The following is an 18,839-nucleotide window of genomic DNA, read 5'->3' as shown; positions in this document are numbered from 1 at the left end:
TGTTTTATCAATATCCCTTACTATCATAGTGTTGTATTGAAACACATTGCCACAATTGGATTTCAATGTCAAATTAGAGTTTAATATACGTTAATGTATTTTTATACGTTTAATCGAAGTAATATCTATTGCACGAGCCACGATGTCAAAACTAATATTTATTACATAGGATCTTGCTAACGAACGCCCCCGGGACGTTGGATAAACATTTAAAATAATACCTAAAGTGGTATTAATTTGGGAAAGTATGACAACATCACGCGTCGATCGGTGTAATTAATGTTCATTTTAATTTAATCTTTCTACTTTTAGGTAATTTATCCAACGCCCCCGGGATGTTCGTTAGCTTTTGCCTATTACATATTATACCAATAATTTATATACAAACGCCTACCAACATACTCGTATTATAAAATTTGCTTGTTATAAATGAATAATTAAAACAAAATCAGGTGAACTAATTCCAACAGATTTCCTCAAAAGCTAGCATATAGTTGAGTAATTTTGGTCTAATATTGACCATAATTTTTATTTATACACACTAGTCCGAACTTTTTTACTTTGTATTCATAGCTCCATAGGGTTCTTCATCCTACATATCTACTCCCTCCGTTTTTAAATACTTACTTTATTTTTTATTTCAAACTGTTTTTAAATACATATGCTATTTTCTTATTTGGAAAACTTTTGCAATATTTAATCATTTATCTCAATTAGTTGACCTAATATAAAATATATTTTTTAATTTTTTTTGTTCTTCCACCTATTTTGCTACCTCAACAGAGAAATGAAGTAAATATTTAAAAAGGTGGTGAGTACTCGTTAAAATAGGGAATAAAATATTGGTATTTCAATCACAGCAAATTAATTCCATAAAAAAACGGCTAAACCTGAGCTCTGCAGCTTTTGGGTTTCATGCGCTTTCACTCTCTCCACCAGTTTCTCTCTCCTACTTTCTCTCTCTAACTACTTCGAATCACTGCCATGGCTGCCAGTAAGTCCCTCTTTCTCTCTCCTCTTTCAATCAAACCCTTCAATTTCAATCAAGTTTGCATCTTTCTGCTGTGATCATCACTTTCCCTTGTGTTTATATACCCATTGTCTTGTTATGGTTGTTGATTTTGCTCTTAATTTTATGAAATTTGGTTTATGGGTTCTGTTGAATAATGCTTATAAATTAGTGGGTGAATTAGATTTAATTTTATCACGCCCTATAAATTTGATTTATTGTATTCTTATCTATATTGCATGATTTTTGTTGTTGTATTGTTTGCATCGAAATTGTGTTTCAATCGAATGAAAAAAAAAATTGTTTCTTGAAAATTATTCAATTGAATTTGGTAAGTTCTATCATGCTGTTGGAATTGGAAATGGAGCTGGAATTGAAAGGCCTGAACATAGTAAACGTTTCTGTAGTTTAGTTACTTAAATGTTGGTCTTCTATTATTTTTCTTCATGTAGGGATTGTAAATTTAATTAGTAGATTGACATTGTAACTAATTAAGTCTAATTTCATATATTGTTAGTTGATTCTATGAGCCGAGTTCGTTAGATGTTTGCATTTGGTGTTAGTATGAAAATCTTTGAGAAAAAATTAACCAATGGATATTAGTTTTTACCTGCTTGGTTGTGTGAAAAATTAGAATGACATGAAGGTTATTTACATGGCTTAGTGTTGTATGTCGTAGTATGTTTTGGCAAATGTTGGATCAACATGGCTTTTATATACCGAAGGGGATGATGTACTTTAATATTTAACAAGTGCCTTGCTACTTACTTGGCAAGTGGCAACTGAACCATACAATAAATCTGACCCGAACCTAACCTGTTGACCCAAATTGCCACCCCTATGCAACAAGGCATAATTTGTAACCTTTTGAACATGTTTGTGATCGGGTAGCATTGAAAACTCGATAAGTAGTTTATTTGCAATTTTGGCTTGCTACTGTTCCATCACCTCTTATTCCCACCGAAGATGAAACCTTGTCTTTCCATTATCCCATGGAAGTCAGTATGTGTTTGGAAGATATCAATCCTATTATAAGCTCATCAAATCACAAATTTATCTTTTGCCTGATTTCAGGTAGCTTAGGTATTTCAAACACACAAATTTTGAGCTCGAAGCTTAACTACAGGAGCAGCTTATCTTTGACATCCTTCCCACGTGTTATTCGAGCTGGAAGTAGGCCAAAGTCATGGAAGCAATCAGGTTTAAAAATGTCACAAACTTCACATAAAGAATTAATTATATGCCGTGCTCAAGCATCATTGACCACTGAAAGTAAGTGATAACAGAATCCTTTTTATCCTTTGTTACTTGTTCTTTACTTTTGCTACTATTACAGGCTTGCGGCTAATGCTATAGTTTTAACTTGAAATCATATCATCAATTTTATCATTGCTGTTGCAATGCATGTGTAGTCCGAAACAGCTTCTCTCCCTGGATTTATTTTCATTTGTCTTCTGGTATTGCTTATTTATTCTTGGTCTAATAATTCTGCAACTGAGATAAAGATGTAGTAATAGTATGGTGTGTAGGTGCTCTAGGCTAGTAGGCCCTTCTCCAATGCCACATATGTCAACTTCTTGATGCTTGATAACTCTCTTCAGTCTGTGAGTAAAAAATTTTGCACAAAAATTCTGGGAATTACATAAATATCATGCAAATGAAGATATAGAATAGTGTCTTACTGTCTTATGAGTTTATGAGAGGAAAGGATGGGTAAAGTCAAATTTTTAGCTGTATGATTTACTGCAGATCTTTTTATATGAAAAGGGTAACCTGTGTTTCTTCCAGTATTATTACAGGAATTTCTAAGGTGGTAATGGTGTGGACAGGTACCATAACCTCAATGGCACTATGATAAGTTTGAAAATATGTTCACCATGAATGAAACCCAAAACATAAGAAAATCCAAAACTTTAGTTGCAGCATTTGGAGTTTTCTTAAATAACAAGAGACCTAGTGTAAAATTGTGGGCTATGTTACATTAGTATTAATTGTAAACTATTTTTTCCATGAGGAGTTTGTTGATTAGCAAATTAATTTGACAAGATATATCAATATAAGGGTGCTAATTTGTTTGATGCTGATAGTCTCAAATTCTCATGTTATATGAACCAGTTAAGTTTGAATTCTCCAGAAAAAGAAAGTAATTATTGGAAAACTTTTTGTCTGTCTGTCTAGATATCTAACCTGCATTTGCTGGGAAGGAATAAAACTATGAAAGAGAAAAGGAAATACTATGGAATCTCCTTATAGGTATCCTTTTCACCATACCTGCACGTTTTTCACACTGTCATATGAATGTTTATATAGGTGAGCCAGCTACTTCAACGTTAGAAGAGGGAGAAGAGCAAACTAACCTTTCTGGTCCGGTTAGCCAGCTTATTCCAAATTCAGACGAGGTTATATTCATTTCTAAGTCTTATTAAGTTTAACCAAATTCTTTATCATTTATTGTTCAGAAAAGGTGGATTCAGCTCAATGCCTTCTTATTTATTTTTGCTGGTAGAACTTTCATGCCTTGATGTATGACTTTTGGTCCATTTTCTAATATTTTGGAACTTGGTATATGTGCATCCAGAGAGGGAAGTCCCTCATGGACATTGCATCGGCTTCTTGATTCTGTGAGTCATTCACATGATTCTTACCTGTTTAAAATAAATGCATTCTGTCAGAGTACTTGCCACACCTTTCAAGTCTGCGATTGAATGTGTTATTTTATATCATGTTTCAGAGGCTGAACAAAATTAGACTGTTAATAATGTTTGTGAGTTTCAATTTGATATCCTTTTACCTGGTACCCTATATTAAAATTTGTTGGGAATTCTATATACTGTATTGTATTCTGAGTATTGTGGGATTTGGTGTAGACAAGCTAGCAAAATAATCATATTTTTTTTTGTATTATGGTTATTGAGAAATTGATTTTCCTTGGTTAATTTCTATCTCTGCCTTTTCTGTTTTTACCTTCTAAATCCCCTTTCTGACCTGTGCTCTTATTTCTTACCCTCCTTTTCTATCTGAGCTTTATTAATCCGTTGATTAAAAGTTGAGTAAAATTTTATGCTTTTCCCCCCTCTATCTAGGTGAAATTACTGCTGACAGAAATATGCGATACAACATCAATTGCAGAATTTGAACTGAAAGTAAGTTTCCTTTGTTCCTTTATATTTTAATTTACCTTTCTCATATTGATAAGAAATAGGATGATATGGAATCACATTGCTTTTTGGACCATGGATAGTTGGTACATGGAAATACAATTTTATTCGTTAGTTATGATTCCAATAATGCTGGATTTGAAACATTTTTTTTTATGGCGAAGCATGATACTTTTGGATTTCTTCTAATTCTATCAAAAAAGTGTTGAAAGATGAATTTGATTCTAATTCCTAAAATTAATTTGTGCTTATCAGTGGTGCTAATACATTTTCTTTAGAGTGTGTCCTGTAGGTTAAGCCTATTTTTGTTTTAAACTTGAATACATGTTGGGTGCTGGTAGTGTACAGTTGTTTGGGCGCTGGTAGTGTACAATTGTTTTTGCGGTTACTCTTGTGTGTAGAATATCTTGAAAACTCAGCTCATCATGAATGTTGAAAATCTCACTTTCGAGCTGTAGCAACTTCATACCAATTTTCCATTTAGCTGGCAAACTTGGCATTTTCAAACGTCAAATTTTTGAAAAAATATATTTCTGGACTCAATTATGGTTATCTCAGAATTAAATGAAGATTTGAAAGTTTTAAAGGCCATAATTATGCTACCTTAAGCCATCTGGATTAATAAAGACTTTCAATCCCACAGAATAGCTCCATTAATTTGGTCATTGGCATGCTGCAACCAATTTCAGTGACAACATCAAGTGTCGCTGGACTTTAGTTGTGGAATCTCATTTTAGATTGCAACACTTTTTGGAATGGCTCCACGATTCTTTATCACAGATAGTGCTGAGATACCTGTTGATGCTTAAATATTTTCAAGGGATGGGGTACAGTTTAAGCTAAATAGTAATTGGAGTTGCATGCTCAATTTACATACTTGATTACTTTTTTTGCAATTATCTTTAACCTGTTCTAGGCCTCGTTTGGCAGTACGTGGAATATTTGTAAATGATGTTAGTATCTATAAAAAAATATGTGTTAGTTTACACTAGGATATTTACAAATATTTATAATAATTTTATTTAAGGTCAAGTTTTTGTGTAAACGCAAATCATCTTCACATTTCTAATAGCTTTAACGTTCTTGCAAGATTAGCTTAATGGTTTTCACCTCCATGTGACAAGGGAGTTGTCTAAGGCTGTTGACCTTCCACCTCTGCCTCCATCTGGTTCAGCTTCTATGAGTTCAAACACAGCAGTAGAGGCACCTTCTTTGAATGGTCCAGTCTCGCCATTGTCACTAGCCATCGCCAAGGCTGAGCCTCTAGACATTGTTGCTGACACCTTGCTTGAGAGAGCGGCAAATGAAGGATTGGTAATAATTCAATCTCCAAAGGTAAAAATCCTCATATATATTGTCTCAGTGTCTCTAGTTTAAAGATAATTAGAGTAGCAATTTTAAAGCCATTGATGATGCAGGTAGGGTTTTTCCGGAGATCTCGAACCATAAAAGGAAAGCGTGCACCTCCAGCTTGCAAAGAGGTAGATTATTTCATCCCTTGCCTAATCCACTCTTAATTCTTGTGATTGTCCCTTTTATGTGGAGCCTCTTTGGGTTTGTTAGAAAGGGAGAGGAAACATGGAGGTTTCCATTTAGGTGCTATCTTATGCTGTTACTCCTACAATCCTGCTATGAGGCCAAGTTTTCATCTTTTTAATGTTTGTCGAAGGGTCAATGTATTTGAAGTTTACTGTATGTCATGGATGGTCTTAATGTCTTATGCTGACATCAGTTGCCAAGTTATTCATCATGTACTCATGTCATGTGTTGGTTCTATATTTATACTCTATAATTTGCTGTTTCACTGAGGCTACTTGATTTGATTTTGGAGAAGGAATGATTTTTCAGAACTCGAAAGTTTATGAAAATTCACATAAATGTTCAAGACATATCTTTGTTATGGTTTTATGGACCATGTTATCAGCTTAACATTCTCTATCTGCTATATGAGTTTCTAACATTTATTTTTGACATAAACAGAAGCAGGTCGTGAAGGAGGGGCAAGTGATTTGTTACATTGAGCAGCTAGGTGGCGAGATACCAGTTGAGGTATTTGATTTACTCTTCAGAATATGCTGTTATTTATTTACTTTCTGTTTTTTTGGTACTTCGTATAATTCATCGAAGATGGTTGATTTCTCTTAGCAAATTGTGAATGCTCGGTGTTTGTAGATTCTGGCTATTAGCAAATTTTGTGCACTTGAGAAAGCAACATCTATTTTTCCAATTTCATAGCAACATCTAATTTTCCAATGTCATCATTCCAATTGCAGTCAGATATATCTGGTGAAGTCACAAAGATCCTATGCAAGGATGGCGGTACGCTCATCAAAATTTTCTGCTATGCTTGATAAGCATTAAAGTGATTTTTTACTCAGTATTATTCCCTTTTGCTCCTGCTAATCTTAGTTTTTCAACAGAACCTGTGGGATATGGTGATGCTATAATTGCGATCCTCCCATCTTTTCCTGGGATAAAGAAGCTACAACTGGAAGGATAACACGCCTCATTTCTATCCGTTGGTTGAAACAGGAGCACAGAGCATTGATGCCTCAAAATCTGTTTGCTTTGCCTCCAGGAAACCAATGTTTAACTTTATTTTAAATGTAATTATTTTACAGGGTTATTGGATTTTCCAGTAGTATTTCCAGCCCATTTTGGTTGGGATTGCATAAAGCTGTTTATCCTTTTCACCTTCTGTAATTATACTCTCCATTTTTCTACAAACTAGATTTTTTTGGAACTATTTCCCGAGGACAACAGACTCTGCTGGACTCAGCTCTAACGCCTCTAAGTCTAACTGGATTCCGCTAGTCAACAACTTAATACAGACAACACGAAAGTTGCAAGCTCTCACCATGTTATTTACACTTGCAAGCACAGAGAACAAGAAAGTTGCGAGCTCTCATTTTGTTATTTGACACTTACGAACATACAGAAAACATGAAAGTCGCAAGCTCCCATTCTGTTATTTATACTAGCAAGCATACTGAAAACATAAAGTTGTATATATATATCCTATTTCCAGAATACTAAAAAACTTTTTTCAGGGGTAACTTCTGATGTTTCATAGTAAGCTTGTGTGAAACAATCTAAGAGACTTGAAAGAGTTTGCAAAATAGCCAATGAATTTTGAACGACTTCAAATGGATAATTTTAGGACACCAAAAAGGCAGAATAAATTGACACAAAACAGTCACATAGATCATGGACTTGTTACTTAATGCATATACATAGTATATACGTTACATTGTTACATATATCAGAAAGGATATGAGGCTCATATATTGAATTTACAAAGGAATGAAGAAACTGTCCAGCATGCTATGTGCTTATTTTACAAACAGCAAATAAGTACTTTTTTCTCCGAAACATACAAAATAGTACCAAATGGAGTGAATCATTGCATTTGCATAAAATTGTTACTTATAAGGCATCATTGCCCTCGGGTGTCTTTTTGGATGCGTTTGCTTTTACTTCAGTCTCTTCACCTTCAACTGATGACGAAAATTTACGACGTTCCTCTGAAGTAGCAGTTATAACAGGCATCCATACATCAGCAGTACTACTCAATAGAGATTTTACTTGAGGATCTGTTGATGAAATCATCTTATCCACTTCATCAAGCTTCGATGACAAATTATCCATTTTACTGGCCAGCTCCAACTGAGTGACACAAGCAACAGATGATGAGAATCAAGTACCTCAAACCCAATTTTGCAAGGAAAAAGTCCCAAGAGAAGGAAGATACCTCATCATCAGTATGTTGTTGAGATAGAGAAGGTACTTTTGTAACTTCTGATTTAAGAGCTTCTATTTTAGCACGTAAATCAACTTCTTCTTCATTTGATAATGACTCCACCTACACAGCAGGCAGCAATGAGTGATTTCGAAAGGGGAAAAAAAAAATCCAACAACACAAATATTAGGGGACGGATTCACCGTAGAAGACAACTATTTCCTCCCAGAAAAAGATAATATAATAAAAGAAAAGGAACATGTTAACAAATTAAACCTTAAAAGCCAGCTGGAGAATGGCTTCAGAAAGCCGCAGATTAACAAAATAGAACTATTAGTACCAAGTTACCAACTAAAGTTGTCCCATACTATAACTAGTGTCTTCAATTTGAATGCATGTGTTACACAGAGTACGCAACAAAGGAGTGATTCTCAATTATCATACCAAAGAGACACAACTCTTTCCTTATAAGGAAATAAAGAAAGTCCCAACTGGTATCAGTAAGAGGTATTAGAGCACAGTGCTAAAGCGCAAGGTGCTGGCCTCTCTATTTTATCAAAATATTACAACTAACATTATCAAAGGCTTAAACAAATAAAGTGTACAAAACAAACAATTAAGGATTCTTTTCTGGCTAAAGAAGAGTGTGATGTCAAGCAAGCAGATGAAGAAACTCCAGTATGGAACTGTCTTCCAGTAGCCAGGAGAGAAATTTCACTGAAATAAGTTTATCACTCATAAGCCATGAGTAGTAAGGCACAGTACAACTTGTTGGTACTTTCTTCCATGCCAGCTAGGAGCAGCAGATCAGTGTTTTGTTTCGTCAGAGTGAATCTGATCCCCAACAAATAAGAAGGGTACAAAAGATTCGACCCACTTCCTTTATCCTCACCTTATAGGACTTTTATTACTCACTAATTTCTTTTTTAACCTCAAACATAAGAATTACTGCAATTTCCAGCTAATTAACTGCATGGGTTGATTGTTGGACAAACAACGGATTCTGAATCTACACAACTACACATCCTCATGTATGATTCAAAGAGATGTGGAAAAAGGAACTGAAAAGAGCACTGAGAATGCCAAGGACGGTTGGCTTTATGCGTAGGTTTCAAGAAAAGGATAGAAACTTAAGTTACAGTTAAAGATTAACAGGAGCTAGCAGCTACAATCAGGGGAAGAACAGATAGAATATTACAATCATATAAAGTCACAATAGATCAAATAATTCCCTTTCAGGAATTCCTTAAATAAACTCAACTGACTTACTGAAGGTTTCATGATTTGGCTGTGGAAGCTACAAATATGGGCCAAAATTTTTATAGAATCGTTCTATTGTAATATACTTATACTCACCATAGCTTCTAATCTAATGAATTTTGTGAAACAAACTGGACAAAAGTAGGCTGGTCTAGGGACAAAGTATGCCTGAAAGATGCATTCTGTGACATCATGCAACTAGAGTAATTACGTAATTTAGGTGCAGAAGCTTGAACATGATCAAATTAGATGCAACAGCCCCATGGTCCCTTGTAGTATTTTGTTCAGAAACAATCATTAGATAGTGCTCTACAGCTGCAGCAAGGAGAAAAAAGTATACCCTGATTCCAAGTGAATTGCAGTCAAATGCTCTACCACTGAGCAATGGACCCGATTCCAAGTGAATTGGAACACTGTTTACGAGGGCCAAGATTCAACATAGAGGCTGGGTCATGGGGAAATTATTAAAAAAATGCTCTTCCGTGGCAACAAGGAACGATCAAAATTATGTTAACTGCTTAACTCCAAGCTAATTTAGACACTGCTCATACGGGAACCAAATGCTTGAAACAAAATGTTAAGTTTCCAGAGTTTCAGGTGATAAGCAGATAATAGCTTAACATTCAGCAAATTCAGCTTGTAAAATAAAAGGTTAATACTAGAATTTCAAACGTGATTATTATACTTTTGAAGTGAGAAACTAGCGGGATTTTTAACCTAATTAGCCAAGACAAAATAGACATTAATCCCTTAATTCCAGCTCCCCATACATGCAAACAGCCCCAATGTTATATTGTCCATTTGGAATGAATATGTAATGTAGGGGATATAGGTATCACTCATGCCAAATTTAAGTAGATAAGAAACCCAGATATGATAAGAAAATAACTTTGTACATCATAAACCACAAAATTCGATACCAAAACTGAAGATTAAAATGACAAGAATAAGCACAAACCAATCCTCAAACCGAGTATCACCCACGAGATTGAACAAATCGAACAATCCCCACGAGCCAGTAACGACACAATTTCAATCCTAAGTAGTTTCCTATAATAGTTTGAGTTTATAGTTTGACTATTTCTGTTCAAATCTTAGTAACTCAAACTGCTCTCTCAGCCAATAGATCAAGCAAAACCCAGTCATTAGTTCTCTCGTTACCACAATAACCAGGTGCATTGATATTTTACATTGAAAAACTTCCTCTAATAAAAGATGTGAAATTCGAGTACAAAACATCAAAATCCAAAAGGGTTCTTTACATCTTCAATAACACCTAAATCCAACATGTTCTATCAACTAAATTACCCAAAACATTCTACAAAATTTAAAATACCCAATTCAAAATTAATTGAATTCCATTAAATCTACAAATTGTAAGTACCCAATTCGAAATTAAGAGAATTCCAACAAAAACAAGGTAGATTGTAAGAGTTTAGCAAATTGACAGATGGAAAAGATTAATGGGGTATACCTCATTGAGGAGAGAAGAAAGAAGCTCAAAAAGCTGTTGAGACATAAATCCTCTAAAATCTTCTACCTTTTGAATCTGTTTCGTTAGTTGCTCCGATCACCTCTTCCAATTCGATCTCTGGTTTCTGATACACACCTAAAACAATCTGAATTTCAGTTTGTTAATTTCTATTTATTTATTTTTTAAGGGATTTAGGCCCTGTTCACTCCACCTTAATTATCACCTCCGATTTTTTTAATTGTAACATTTTACCCCAAAATTGTAACTAAAAAAAATTGGACGTAGTATTATTTTTTTCGGCTATTTCACCAAATGCCACTGACAAATTTAAAAATTCGTCAAATGCCATCGCACTTTTCAGAATTCACCAAATGCCACTCAGTTTTTTAAAAATTCACCGAGTGCCATTAATGACCAACGACCGTTAACTCCGTTAGTCATTAGACGTTATCATGACACATGTCATGATATTATTGGTCCATTTATCTTTATTAATAAAAATTAAAAAAAAAGCTGAAAATATATATAAAAAAAATCAGAAAATTAAAAAACAAAACCCCAAAATTATTTCAAAAACCCCGACCAGCCAAAACCCCCATCAGCCACAACCACCCTCCCCGCCGCCGTTCCCGCCGTCCCAGCTACTGGATTCTGTTGTCCCACAGCACCGACGCCGCCCAAGAAGCTCTCCCGCAGCGCCGACGCCGTTTCTCCCCCTCCCCCTCCCACGAAACTCCCTCCCCACCAGCACGAAACTCCCTCCCCACCGCCACGAAACCCAGTCCTCAACCCTCAAAATCCTTTCTCTGTCCCGATCCCAGCCCCCTTCCCTTCCCCAATCCCTTTTCCGGCTACCTCCCCTTCCCCACGCTCCGATTTCGACCCTTATCCCCTTCTAACTTGGCGATTTTGGCCCTCCTCTTCACAACCTTGATTTCGTTAATGGTTGTGGTGGGTAAACGGGTAGGGGAGGGTTGGAAAGCAGCTCCGAGTTGGAGAACGGCGCGGCAAATCTGGCTGCTTTGGGCCTCGTCTGGCTGGTGGTAGAGGTGGCGAGGTGGTTGAGGTCACGGTGGGGCTAGGATCTGGGGTTAATTTTAGGTTTTACAGGGTCGGGGAAGTTTGTGTGGGTGGTTTTTGGGGTCGACGGTGGGTCAGGTGGGGCGCAAAAGGGCTGGCCTGTCGATTTTCGGTGGTTAAGGTGGTGGCCGGCCGTTTTCCGGCGATATAAGGGGAGGGGCTAGGGTTTGGCGGTGGTAGGGGTGGCTGGGAAAATTTTGGGGTTTTTTTTTTTTTTTTTTTAATTTTTCTGTTTTTTTTATAATTATTTTCTAATTATTTTCAGCTTTTTTTTTAATTTTTATTAATAAAGATAAATGGACCAATAATATCATGACATGTGTCATGATTAACCCCTAATGACTAACGGAGTTATCGACCGTTGGTCATTAATGGCACTCGGTGAATTTTTAAAAAACTGAGTGACATTTGGTGAATTCTGAAAAGTGCGATGGCATTTGATGAATTTTTAAATTTGTCAGTGGCATTTGGTGAAATAGCCGTATTTTTTTTGACGGGATTCGCATAAAAGGTCTTATTTAATTTATCTTATTTTTACTTATTTTATAAAAAATAAGTTCAAATCAGATCAGAAAAAATAAGTTAGATCATATCATTGATTTTATGTGCAATTTTTTAGCGCTAAATATCTTTACTTTCATAATGAAAAAAAAATAATAAAAATTACATATCAATAAAATACACATTATTACAAATATATCAAGATCCCATTTGATATATTTTTTCGTTACAGATTATCGTACACTTTAGGTCAAAGGGCATATTCACATTTACTGAATTGAACTGAACTGATTGGAGCTGAACTGAATATTTTTATATTTTATGAGAGAGAAAAATTAGGCATTGAACTGAACTGATTAGAGCTGAACTGAACTGAAATTAAGTGAATGTGAACAGACCCGAAGTCTGATCAAATTAGACAATAAGAGTAGATCAGATAAGATTAGATCAGATGAGACCATATTAAATAAGTTTATATAAGCAAAAATAAGGTGAAATAAATAGGGTCTTAAGGTCTGTTCTAATACGTTTATTTTCAGTTCAGTTTAGTACAGTTCAGTTCAGCTCACCTCAACTCAGTTCAGTTCAGCTCACCTCAACTCAGTTCAGTTCAGCTCAGCTCAGCTGAGTTCAGTCTATGAGAACAGACCCTTAGCTATTAGCCTGACCCGTTTCCCGCCCAATCCCGTAAATGATCACCTCTATAGTATGTTATTGATTTTTAAGAATAGGCAATTAACTATTCAATGATAGTTTAATTTTGTTATAAACAAGTACATTCAACTTAATTTGATTTTGTTATAAACAAGTTTATTTAATCATTCTTTCAGGAAAATCTAATATAGAAAGTCTTATGAATGACTTAATGAACGAGATTTGAAAATATTTTGAATTAATGCATGTATCGCGTACATATAAAAAAAGTATAGAATAACCCTTATGGGAAAGGTATAATCAATTTGAGAGGAAATACAAAAATAATCCAATACAATAAAATTAATTTCCTTCTTCCCGGGGAAAAAAAAAGAGGACATTTATAACGGAACAATTTCTAATGTTACAACAATAACACTCCCATTTCTGTCCAATTGTATTACTCCCAATTTTTATCACTTTAATAAAAATTCTCAAAGAAACAGAGAATAGTTTTCTTAGCCATTCTTATACGATCTTATACTTGTATCATCTTAATCTTGAAGCCTTCTTGTTCAAAAACTTAAGGAGTTCGTCAATCTCAGGCAAGAAATTTTTTTATCTTTATTGGTAATTTGAGTCTTATAATCTCATCCATTTTATAATTTTTGAGTATTGTTGATTAAAGTAGAAGAAAGCTTGATTATATATGTTTTATCTAAGTCAATATGTGATTGTGGGTCGAAATTATAATTCATAAAAAGGGGTTTAGATGTTAATGTATGTGTTAATTATTTGATAATTTAAAGAAGGGTGGGTTTGAATTTTCTTGGATCATGTATTTTTCACCCATTTCTGCTAATTATGGGAATTGAATTCTTGAATTATGGGTTAATATTTCTGGGAATTTTTAGTTATCTGAAATTGTTACAGTATTATTGTTACATTGTTTAAAAAGAAAAAAGACAATGCAAGTTGTTCTAAATTTCTCCTGTCATTCTGTCAAGGTGTAGAGTTAAAAGAAATTCAATGGGTGTTCTTGATTTTGTGAAATGCTAATTTCAAATTTAAACTCTGATTGAATTTGTGTTTCTGTTTGATTAATCGAAAGGAAATAAAAATGTTGTTGCAGTCTGCAGGCGAGTTACAAGACCGCCTTCTGTTGCTGGTTATTTTTTTCTGTCAGGAACTGATTACTGATCTCCTGTGAGAAACTTCAGTATGGCCGAGAGACCCTCAGAAGCACCGGTTCCTGCTAATAGAGGCTCGGTTGCTGATAAATACAAGTACAGAAAAGCATTATGCAGGACTTTTCAGTCTACTGGAAACTGCCATTATGGGGACACATGCCCATTTTCTCATAATACCTGCAAGTTCAACTTTAAGAGCAGATGCCCATATGGTGAAAAATGTGTTTTTTGGCATACAGAATCAGATTATAACGCAGAGTCGAGAGAGGGCAACAGCAGAAGCAGGAGAAGAGCAAGAAGGCTTGACGTCCGTAGTCATGGTTCTGTAAGCAGTAACGCTCTTGGACAAGAAGGTAATAGGCTGTGTTTTATGTGCACTTTGAAATTTGGCTGTTTTCCTTCAGCAAATTAGTAAGTATTTGTGTTCTGTAGATTGAGACTAGAGTTCTTTGTAAAATTACTATGCTGTCTAAGATAACATGTGAAACTTCAATACAGTAGGTTACTGCTTTATTGTTTCTTAAAATTTGACATAATGTATCAATGTATGAGTGTATGAGAACTGAAATATGTGAGATACATTCGTGGCAAATGAACTGAATGATTTGAATTCTTGAAGATGTAAAGTCATGTAACGGGGTATGAATCTGAATTAAGGAATGAGCATTGTTGGTGGTGCAGACATTTAACTAAATGTTGCAACTAAATCCCTGAAAATTTAGGCAATTATAGACCAATGTATGCTTTCTAGTCACAGCTATGTGTTAGCCGTCATCGTCGGTTTGTTCACTTTATTGCTAAGAATTGCATCATGGTTTGGATGGTAGCTGTGACACCATGTATCTATAAAATTGCTGCTTCAAGTTCAGAAACCAAATCCTGTCAGTATTTCGAAACAGAAAGTTTGACACAGGCATTGTGTTTAGCCTTTTGTACTAATTGTAACCAAACTTTAATTTATAGCTTTGTTTTAATGTATATATGGGATATAATTGTGGTTATGTTTATTAGACTTATGTAAGAATAATAGGCTTTCTTCTTACCATATGTCCATATTTCTCGAGTTTTGTTTCAGGTTCGAGTAGTTCTGCACCTGTACTTGCATCAGAATCAGGAAATGCACAAACTGCTCCTAAGACCTTGGTCAATGCAGAGGTTCAGAATCCGCTCAAACTAACTGGTTCCAAGCACGAAATGTCACCACGAGAAGTGAGCACATTCAAATGGAAAAGGTCCAAGAAATATGTAGGCATCTATGCTGATTGGATTGATGAGGAATCCTCGGTGCCTGGTTCGGCTAGTGGGAGTCAACAATAAGTATTGGATTTGGGTTTGGTACTTGTGGTGGAACTTGGCAACAGTATGTATGTAAGGGGAGTTCAGATATACCGTTATAGAAGTGCAGAAAAAAGGTCTTGAAGTGTATGTATTAGAATCCATTCAAGTTTTTGTTAGCAAGATAACGCTTGGATGGTGTAGATATTGTTCTGCAACTGTATTAGACATATAGAAGTAGATAAACCGCACATGCCATAGATTGATCTTTTCATTGACAGGGAAAGTCTGATATTATTCACAAACCCGACTGGAATTTATAATACTTGCCCGTAAGGGATAATAGTGTGTTTAGTGTTTAAAGAAGAGAGGATGTACTAGAGTATTTGCTGTGTTTTTGTTGTTTTGAAGCTTGGTGTATATACTCGTAGTAGAGTAGAAGCCAACGACCACCATAAGAAAAGGGTGAAAATATCACTTAAAGGTGCAATTAAACATCCATTAAGTTCCTAGGTCGTAACAGTTTGCAACAATTTGACTTTATTATAAACAAATTAATTTAATCATATTTTTAAGAAAAATCTAATATTGAAAGTTTTGAGAATGATTTAGTTAACCAGATTTGTAGAAAATTAAATTATACTTGTAAGAAGTATATTGAATCAATACATGTATCACATACGTATAAAAAAGTATATAAAAAAAACCGTTAGTACGTAATCTATGGGTAACCCGTATAATTAATTTGATACAAAACTCATCTGATACCAAAAAAAATTAATTTTCTCATTCCCGGGAAAAAAGAGAACATTATAAAACGGAACAATTTCTAATGTTACACCAATAATACTCCCATTTCTGTCCAATTGCATTACTCCCATTTTTGTCACTTTAAAAAAATTTCAAAAGAAAGCAAAGAATAGTTTTCTTAGTCATTCTTACATGATCTTAATCTTGAAGCCTTCTTGCTCAAATACTACAGGAGTTCGTCAATCTCAGGCAAGAAATTTATTATTGTAATTTGAGTCTTATAATATTAGCCATTTTATGATTGTAAACCCAAATGATCTTTAACTTGTTATAATGTGTTAAGGATTGAAAATTGATAAAATGGAAGAAGCTTGATGAAGGGGTTTTAGGGGTGTTGATTTTTTTAAAATCTAAGTTAATATGTGATTGTGGGTCGAAATTATAATCATGAAAAAGGGCTTAGATGTTAATGTCTGTGTTAATTTTGATAATTTTGGGAAAGATTAGGAGTTAAGTAACCCCAAGAAAGAAGGGTGGCTCTGAATTTTCTTGGATCATGTATTTTTCACCAATTTCTGCTTATTATGGGAATTGAATTCTTGAATTATGGGTTTTTGTTTCTGGGAATTTTTTGTTGTTTGAAAATGTTACTGTGTTATTGTTAAATTTTCAGGGAAAAAAAAAAAAAAAAAGACAATGCAAGTTGTTCTAAATTTCTCCTGTCATTCTGTCAAGGTGTAGAGTTGTTTAAATGAAATTCAATGGGTGTTCTTGATTTTGTGAAATGCTAATTTAAACTCAGATTGAATTTGTTTTTCTGTTTGATTAATTGAAAGAAATAAAATGTTGTTGCAGCCTTGCAGGTGCATATGTGATAGATCCTGACTTAGTCTGCAGGCGAGTTACAAGACCGCCTTCTGTTCATCTGTTGCTGGTTTTTTTTCCCCTCTCAATCAGGAACTGATTACCAATCTCCTATGACAAACTACAGCATAGTCGAAAGACCCTCAGAAGCGCCGTTTTCTGCTAATAGAGGCTCTTTTACTGTTAATTACAAGTACAAGACTCTTCCATGCAGGAACTTTTGGTTTACTAGAAGATGCCATTTTGGGGACAGATGCAAATTTTTTCATTTACCTGAGGAAAGTCAGAGAAGTTGCAGGTACAACTCTAGGAGTACATGCCCTTATGGTGAACGATGTATGTATCCGCATAGAGAATCAGATTATTATGCAGGAAGGAGGGAGGACTTGTATACAGAGAACTCTGCTAATAACACTCAGCCAGTGGATGTTGATTCATGGTGCAACACAAGGGAATGTACAAAGTTAATGATTGTTGACAATGACATCAATACTAATGGTTCCGTATGCAATTATGCTCTTGGACAAGAAGGTAATAGGGTGTGTTGGCTGTTTACCTTCAGCAAATTATTTAGTATTCGTGTTCTGTAGTTTGTGACTGGAGTTCTTTGTTAAACTTCAATACAGTAGCTTACTGCATTATTGTTTATAAAATTTTGACATGTATGAGAACTGAAATATGTGTGTCACATTTGTTGAACTACAATCCTTGATAATTTAGGCGAATATGGACCAATTTATGCTTTCTAGTCACAGCTATGTGCTAGCATTCATCATCAGTTTGTTCACTTTGTTGCTATGAATTGCATTGTGATTTAGATGGTAGCTTGCCTGTAACACCATGTATCTATAAAAAATTGCTGCTTCAAGTTCATAAAACAAATCTTGTTTAAGTATTTCAAGCATGAAATTTGAAGCAGAAAGTTTGACTCAGTTTCAAATGTGTATATTATGTTAGGCTGGCTTCAGTGCATTCATCACTAGCTATGAAAATTGGTTGACACAGGCATTGTCTTAAGCCTTTTGTATTAATTGTAACCTATTTTGAGTTATCTTAAGCTTTGTTTTAATGTATTTATGTGGATATACATGTGTTTATGCTTGACTTGTTCACATTTAAGAAAAATTAGATTTCTTCTTACCATATCTCCCATGTTTCGTTTCAGGTTCAAGAAGATTCGCACCTGTACTTGCATCAGAATCTGAAAATGCACATGCTGCTCCTAAGACCTTGGTCAAGAATGCCTTTCCTAGTGAGGTTCAGAAACCGCTCAAACCAACTGCTTCCAAGCACAGACTGCCACCACCACGAGTGAGCTCATTCAAATGGACAAGGCCCAAGAAAATTGTTGGCATCTACGCTGATTGGATTGATGAGTAATACTCGGTCCCTGGTTTGGCTAGTGGGCGTCAACAATGAGTAGTAGTATTAGATTTGGTTTCATGTCAGGGTAACTCTAGATTTGGGTTTGGTACTTGGGGTGGAGCTTGGAAACAGTACATAAGTAGAGTTCAGAAATACCGTTATAGAAGTGCAGAATTAAGGTCTTGAAGTGTACGTATTAGAATCCATTCAAGTTTTTGTTAGCAAGATACCACTTGGATGGTGTAGATATTTGTTCTGCAACTGTATTAGACATAGAAATACATAAATTGTGTATACCATAGATTGATCTTTTTCATTGAGAGGGAAATTCTGATAGTATTCCTGTTTCTATCTGTTGTCATTGCTAAGTTGTGCTAATTTCCCAACAGTTAGGTCGCAATACAGTTTTCTTTATGACATTTCACCCCCTGTGCCTAGGTACGCAAATGGACTTTACCTACGATCAGATTTTGATGAATTCATTCATTCAACGGACTGGCTGTATAAGATAATATGAACCAAAAAAAAAAAAACCGAGGAA

General features: G+C 34.9%; 2 protein-coding genes across 2 annotated transcripts; one reads left to right on the top strand and one right to left on the bottom strand.

The window, feature by feature from the left end:
• The first annotated feature begins 847 nt into the window (after positions 1-847).
• On the top strand, positions 848-6,913 carry LOC110703270 (biotin carboxyl carrier protein of acetyl-CoA carboxylase-like). The gene is made up of 9 exons (XM_021881050.1): positions 848-994; positions 2,084-2,281; positions 3,320-3,408; positions 4,093-4,152; positions 5,263-5,502; positions 5,586-5,648; positions 6,148-6,216; positions 6,441-6,486; positions 6,588-6,913. Exons 1-9 carry the CDS (start codon positions 985-987, stop codon positions 6,665-6,667), a joined length of 855 nt encoding a protein of 284 aa, XP_021736742.1. The 5' UTR covers positions 848-984; the 3' UTR covers positions 6,668-6,913.
• Positions 6,914-7,338: 425 nt separating this feature from the next.
• LOC110703268 lies at positions 7,339-10,801 on the bottom strand. The gene is made up of 3 exons (XM_021881049.1): positions 10,641-10,801; positions 7,919-8,029; positions 7,339-7,833 (listed from the first exon to the last, which is right to left on the bottom strand). The coding sequence occupies exons 1-3, from the start codon at positions 10,683-10,685 to the stop codon at positions 7,594-7,596; spliced, it is 396 nt and encodes a 131-aa protein (XP_021736741.1). The 5' UTR covers positions 10,686-10,801; the 3' UTR covers positions 7,339-7,593.
• Between the last annotated feature and the right edge of the window lie 8,038 nt (positions 10,802-18,839).

Source organism: Chenopodium quinoa, unplaced genomic scaffold (assembly GCF_001683475.1).
Source record: "Chenopodium quinoa cultivar QQ74 unplaced genomic scaffold, ASM168347v1, whole genome shotgun sequence".
NCBI lineage: Eukaryota > Viridiplantae > Streptophyta > Magnoliopsida > Caryophyllales > Amaranthaceae > Chenopodium > Chenopodium quinoa.
Note: the sequence above shows the minus strand (reverse complement) of the source record. Positions and strands in the feature narration are given on the sequence as shown.

What these genes read in the sequence shown, in the direction of transcription:
- LOC110703270 (XM_021881050.1), top strand. An exon ending in AGCATCATTGACCACTGAAA is followed by an intron (nt 2,282 to 3,319) that starts GTAAGTGATAAC and finishes ATGTTTATATAG; the next exon opens with GTGAGCCAGCTACTTCAACG. An exon ending in TTGCAGAATTTGAACTGAAA is followed by an intron (nt 4,153 to 5,262) that starts GTAAGTTTCCTT and finishes TTGCAAGATTAG; the next exon opens with CTTAATGGTTTTCACCTCCA.
- LOC110703268 (XM_021881049.1), bottom strand. Translation starts at nt 10,685, where the DNA reads ATGTCTCAACAGCTTTTTGAGCTTCTTTCTTCTCTCCTCAATGAG. An exon ending in TTTCTTCTCTCCTCAATGAG is followed by an intron (nt 8,030 to 10,640) that starts GTATACCCCATT and finishes CCTGCTGTGTAG; the next exon opens with GTGGAGTCATTATCAAATGA. An exon ending in AACAACATACTGATGATGAG is followed by an intron (nt 7,834 to 7,918) that starts GTATCTTCCTTC and finishes TGTGTCACTCAG; the next exon opens with TTGGAGCTGGCCAGTAAAAT.